This window comes from Telopea speciosissima, chromosome 11, assembly GCF_018873765.1.
Source record: "Telopea speciosissima isolate NSW1024214 ecotype Mountain lineage chromosome 11, Tspe_v1, whole genome shotgun sequence".
Classification (NCBI taxonomy): Eukaryota; Viridiplantae; Streptophyta; class Magnoliopsida; order Proteales; family Proteaceae; genus Telopea; species Telopea speciosissima.
This window is the reverse complement of record NC_057926.1, coordinates 45,416,592-45,422,683: the sequence shown is the minus strand read 5'-3', so window position 1 is coordinate 45,422,683 and position 6,092 is coordinate 45,416,592. Positions and strand designations below refer to the sequence as shown.

Below are 6,092 nucleotides of genomic sequence, written 5' to 3'. Positions count from 1 at the left end.
AGACAGGTATGATATTCTATATCCCTTTTATCCTTTAAGTATTTATTTATAAGGAGAAAGAACGCTAACCAGTGCTGTGTCTAGGCGTGTACTTGCTCCCAAACACAGCCCGATGCCCTGAAAAGGCGGAAAGGACCAAGGATAGCACCGGACTAGAAAATTATACTCTCCAATTCCTAAAGCTTGGCAGTACGGCAGTTCTAGTGGAGATGCCGACATGTGGCAGCTCGGACATCCAACGGTCCGAGCTCATTGACTATGTTGAGCTCGGACCGTTGGATGTCCGAGCAGCCAGGTGTTGGCATCTCCACCTGGCACTGCCGCACTGCGGCACTGCCGAGCTTTAGGGAATCGGAAAGGATAATAATCCGCACCGGACTATGTCTAGATCCAGGTACACGCCCTGGCAGAGCACCGGATAGCTTTCCCATTTCACTTTATTCCAACAACTGCTTTTTGATTTGATGGAATCAAATTTTACAGCTCCAGCAATAGTGGTTTCTGCAAGCTGATTGATAGTTGGCCTTTTACCATGAAGGAGTCAATTTCATATGACTTACTTACCAAGTTGCAAGTTTAATTGGAGCTTGGCAAAACCAAGAACCAGAAGACATCAGTTCATCAAAACCATTTTTTTTAAGCAATGCACAAATCATTTCACCATTATTATAAGAGCTGAAATTCTATTGTAAAAGTACCCAAAAAAAAATTCTGTGGACTTCAATTATGAAGAGGCTTCTTGTAAGAACTTGACTGAAGGGATAATTGTTTTGGATTTCACCTTTTTGTTGCTTCAATTGCTACTCACAAATTCATTCATATGACAAGACTTTCCTATAAATGGGTAAGTTTTGTGAAATTAAAAATTAAGCAAAGACATGCGTAATACACTAATAATGTAACTTATCTGATACACATGGATATACACATTTTGTTTATTATTATCAAGTCTTTTGGGCTCTGGTTGAGTCCATGGAGAATATTTTATAGGAATTGTCCTAGCCCCTCCCCCCCTAAAAAAAATGTAAATGTTTAAAAAAAGTTGAAGATAATTTACTAAAATGCAATATAAAATTTGAATCTTTGCTCTCCAATCAGTTCTAATGAAGCAAGGGATGACCATATTAGAGTTGATTTGAGAGTAGCTCTGATACACGATAAGCTACGAAAAGTCGTTGGATGTGGCATGGCTATGTACAACGGAGGCCTTGAGATGCTACAATACAGAGGAGTGATTTGATTCGGATTGAAGGAACTAAAAGAACTAGGGGCAGACCTAAAATAACCATAGGAGAGGTGATGAGGAAGACATGCATAGCTTAGGACCTGTATCATGTATGAGAGTAGCTCCGTTACATGATAAGATACGAAAAAATTGTTCGAGATGGCATGGCCATGTACAATGGAGACCCTAGGATGCTCCAGTATGGAGGAGCTAAAGTGATTTGATTCAGATTGAAGTAACTAAAAGAGTCAAGGGCAGACCTAAAATAACCATAGGAGAGGTGGTGAGGAAAGACATGCATAGCTTAGGACCTATATTATGTACGACTTCGAATAGAACTGATTGGAGAGCAAGGATCCATTTAACTTATCGTATTTAATTTAGGTGAGATAAAGCTTTGTTATTGTTGTTGCAATATTAAAATTAAAAATGACTACCAAATTATGTTTTAGAATATGGCTAGGAAGTAACCCCACCATCTTAATTCACACAAAAGTAGACCTAGTATATATCTTATACCCCCATATAAAAACACACAAACAATTAGTACTGTATTGAAATTAAAAAAAAAAAAAGACATTGATGAGAGTTTATAAAAGCACAAGTACTCCGGATCTTTATCACCTCCAGTTGGCTGCCCGGCCTAGTTCCCCAATTCCTCTAACAAAAAGGGGCTGAAATGACCTCTTTACTTATGCCCAAACACTCTGCCCGGGTGGGGTCCACCATCCCCCTATTAGAGGAACTGGGGAACTGGGCCGGTCAGCAAACTGGAGGTGATAATTTTCCCAAGTACTCCCCCGTAGAAGTGATAAATCCTAGAGAAATAGAGGCCTCCTTGGAATTTCAACAGTGATTCAACTTATTGTGACAACACAACCTCTTCCCTGTTTAGAAGATAGGTTTACGAGCAAGTACAACTGAATTGATCACATCATTAGTGGGGTGAAAGATGGAGAGGACCTCAAAACCAAGCAAATCATTCTCATCAACTACTGGATATAAGAACCCTCTTGCCCCATTTGCACTCCTCACTAGCAAAGACCCTCCACCCTTCATAAACCTTCTCATATGCTCAAGAATCTTTACCTTCTCTTCCTTGTTCATCCCTACAAGAGCTGCTAAGAAGATACAATCATATTCCCCTAGCTTCTCCTTCACCTCCATTATATCACAAGTCTCAAATTTCATCCTCTTCTCTAGCTCCACATCCGAAGAAACAATCCGTCGAGCCACATCATTCGCGGATTCATCGATGTCGATGTTGTTGAACTGAGTGAATTGCAGGTGATGGGTAGCCATTACAATTGAAGTTAGAGGCATTGGACCTGACCCAACAAAGGCTACCTTCTTGGGTTCCATCACTCCATTCTCTAATAAGATGTTGTACTCTAGACTAGCTAGTTTTACATAGTTTTCATAGTAAGGGAAGAGATTAAGATGTTGTAGAGGTTGTGGTAATTTGGCAAGAATAGTGGCGAATTCGAGCTCTAGGAGACCTTCTGCAAGTCCACAGAGATTTATGAGACTTAGTCTCATTTGTTGCACTTCTTCTTGTAAGTTGTTGATGTCAATTGAAGATGGGATTGTACACAACTTCACTAGCTGAGTGAAGAGAGTATTAACCAGCTTCGATGGCCGCAACGATTCTAACTTACTAATACTGCCATGGATCTGTATGATTCGAGCTATTAGAAGCTCTTCAGGCATATATTTTTCATCACAAATAGAGGATTGTTGCAGGGAAGACATTGATGACTGAGAATATGACTATGGAAGTGTGTTTGTGTGTGTGTGTGACACTGGAAGGATACAATGGGTATTTATAAAGGTTAAGAGTTGAGAGACTTGGTAGTGAGAGTTTTCATTTAATCATTTTTTGGTTCTATGATTTTGGTTAGGATGATTTGATTCCTTTCACATTAGGGTTTCAATAAGGTTTTGTTAAAGAAGATGACGTTTACAGATTCTATGATGGTTTGTGTTCACACACAGGAAAGAATGAACTAATGAAATAATTGCAAAATTGAAAATTTGGATATTCAGTAATTGAGTAATTGGACCTTATTGGGTCTCAATTGGGCCCCTAACTGTCCACGTGTCTTAAGTTCAGAGTATCAGGACCAACTCTTGAAAACCTCTCCTCTAAAACACAGGTAAGAGTTGCAAGGCCATAGTTGGAAAACTGGGTTTTGACTGAGGCGAGTCAAAGGAGTCGAGTCAAAATATTGGAAAACCTGATCAAGAGTTGTGTAGAATAGGTCAGGGTAAAAAATGACAAGACTGGGTCATAAACTGTCCGAGTCAAATAAGACTCGATTTTTTTACCCGAGTCATGACAAACTCGACGAGTTTAGTTGTTTTTTTTAAAATCATAAATTCGGTTCACTTAGAAATTGAGTAGAGTAACATAGTAAATCTGTATTCTAAAACAATAAGAAATCCTCAAGTCCTCGACTCCCTTCTCTTGTTCAATGGTATAAACTCAAAAATGCATTGAGATGTGAGTGCTTGATTTTTTTTTTTTTTCTGGTTTTCTCATATTTTTTCTGTATTTTTTTAATTTTTACTAATTTATATATATTTATTGCATTAAAAAAAATTATAAAACATGACTCGCCTTGACCAAGTTTGACAAGACCGACACACCAGGTTTTTCTGAAAGACGAGTCGAGTCAGAAAACCTAGTTTTCCAACTATGCTACAAGGATGAATATTTTTGTTAAAAAAGTAGGACTAAGTTTCCCTCCACGACTCCACCCACGGTGAATGGGAAATGGGTATCGAGAGGATACATTGGAACATACTAAAATCCTAGGTGGGGTTTGTGAACCCTAGGATGGTGGGTGAACCCTAGAATATATGAATATTTCATCCTTCCTCCATACCAAAGCAACATATGGGATAATATATGAAATGATTTCTTATTGACTAAGTGTCATAATTTGGAATCTTATTCTTTTCTTCCAATGAGGGTAAATACTGCTAAAGGGAGAGTTTTCCGTCCGGGAGCATGGCCCTTGCATCAATGCGGGCCAATGAGAGTACATGTGGAATCACCAACAGGAGCATGGGGGTGGGGTGGTCATTTTGTGGGGGCCTGTGTCTGGGCACAGGAGCCACACTCCCAGATAGGCTCATGTTTTCCCCCATGTACTGTTATTTCATATATGTATTCAAAAAAGCATACAAGATAATAATAATTCTTGAGAATGACATGATGGAAGTCCACTTTCAAATTATTTTATAGGGAGAGGGATAGCACACCGCTCGTGTGTGATAAACTAGCAAGTGGCACCAATGGGGCATGGGACAGAGAATCATGTAGGACGAGCAAGGGGGTCATTCAAAACGGAAGAGAGAGAGAGAGAGAGAGGGCACTAGCTTACGATACAACGGCTGTTTACCCAATCTTTTAAATATTTTAAAACCCTCTTTAAACCCTTGACTTGATAAACTTTTATGAATAAGACAAGGGCAACCAAAAGAAAGATACATGTTTTAAATATACCCATAGATGTTTCATTCAGTCTCATATATGAAAATCTCAATGTTGATTGTACATTAAACACCATTGTTCCTCAAATATAACTTGGGAGTAGAAAAATAATCTGTGATGCCAGCACCATAGCAGGAGTATAATGCATAAGGGTCATTTTCAATCTTACAAGTACTATTATCTTAAGAAGAAATGAAAAAATTGTTAGAATGGCTCAATCTTGCTTAGTTCAATGAGGATACTGGCTTTTGTAGTTTAGCATAATAAAATGTCTAATTTGCCTACGTGACGATATCCGATTGATAAAAAGAGAAAGCAAGCGAGGACACAAGAAGATGAATTGTAACATTTAGAACAATAACAACTTAGCCTTATCGCAACTAAATGGAATGACTAAAAATGATCCAATTCTCAATAGTTTGGAATCCAAGATCCAAGTAGAATTTAATAGAAACAATTCCAACATTTGAAGATTTTCATAAATAAATTTAAAGGGTCCTCTAGATCGATTTACAAGTTTTACAAGAAAAAATTTCGCCCTAAAAAATGTTCCACTTACGATGCCTTCTCAGTGATAGTGATCCACTAGTGGACTTCTCTTAAATGATTTGGAGATGATTAATTCAAAAAATTAACGAATTAAAGAGAATAAAAAAAAAAAGTATCACTTGGCATCTTAGGCATTAAAAAAAAATAAAAACAGTAGGGGAAAAAAAATTTGAGAATGTTTCCTTAACCCATGCGTACATGTAGTGTTGAAGTTGAAAGCTAGTTTAATTAAAGGAGTTGACAATATGTTAATGTTATTGTTGCGTCAAGAAATCGCCGAGCGGTCCCGCGAGTGCCGTCACCGCAAGTGGACCAAAGGGGTCGATCGCAGAGAACCGGTGTGGTCCCGGCCTAGGGCTCTCCGATGCCAAAGTTAGATCTCTGGCGCAAAGCAGATGAATAGTGATTATTCAAGAAGAGTTTAGATCCCCTTTATGGGGTTGCGTACCTTGCCTTTTATAGTAGCATATGGCGGTGTATGGCGGTGTGGAGAGTCCCGGTTTGATGGCGAGTGTGCCGTTGAGTGGATAGAGGCCCTGGGTAATCGGGCTCTATCCCGATTACCATCTCCCGTGGGAGGAGTGTCCTGGTGGCATCGGGATCCTTGGTGGATAGATACCGTGGTGACAGCGTCCTTGGTGCTTGAATCCGCCCGGATGACGTGACCTCTAAGCGGCGGTCTAGAGTCCTGGTAGTGACATGAGTCTTGGCGATACGATCGGGTCATAGATGGGTGGCCCCCACCTCGGTGCCCACGATGCTGTGCCGGGTGCAAGCCGCGCCCGGGTGTGTAGCCGCGCCTAGGTGAGGCCGCGCCAC

General features: G+C 39.9%; 1 protein-coding gene across 1 annotated transcript; it reads right to left on the bottom strand.

Annotated features, from left to right (window-relative positions):
* Positions 1 to 2,093: 2,093 nt before the first annotated feature.
* Positions 2,094 to 2,992, bottom strand: LOC122646631 (nicotianamine synthase-like). Its single transcript, XM_043840216.1, has one exon. The coding sequence runs from the start codon at positions 2,975 to 2,977 to the stop codon at positions 2,117 to 2,119; it is 861 nt and encodes a 286-aa protein (XP_043696151.1). The 5' UTR covers positions 2,978 to 2,992; the 3' UTR covers positions 2,094 to 2,116.
* Positions 2,993 to 6,092: the final 3,100 nt, after the last annotated feature.

Excerpts from the sequence above, each read along its gene's own strand:
- LOC122646631 (XM_043840216.1), bottom strand. The coding sequence starts at position 2,977 with ATGTCTTCCCTGCAACAATCCTCTATTTGTGATGAAAAATATATGCCT.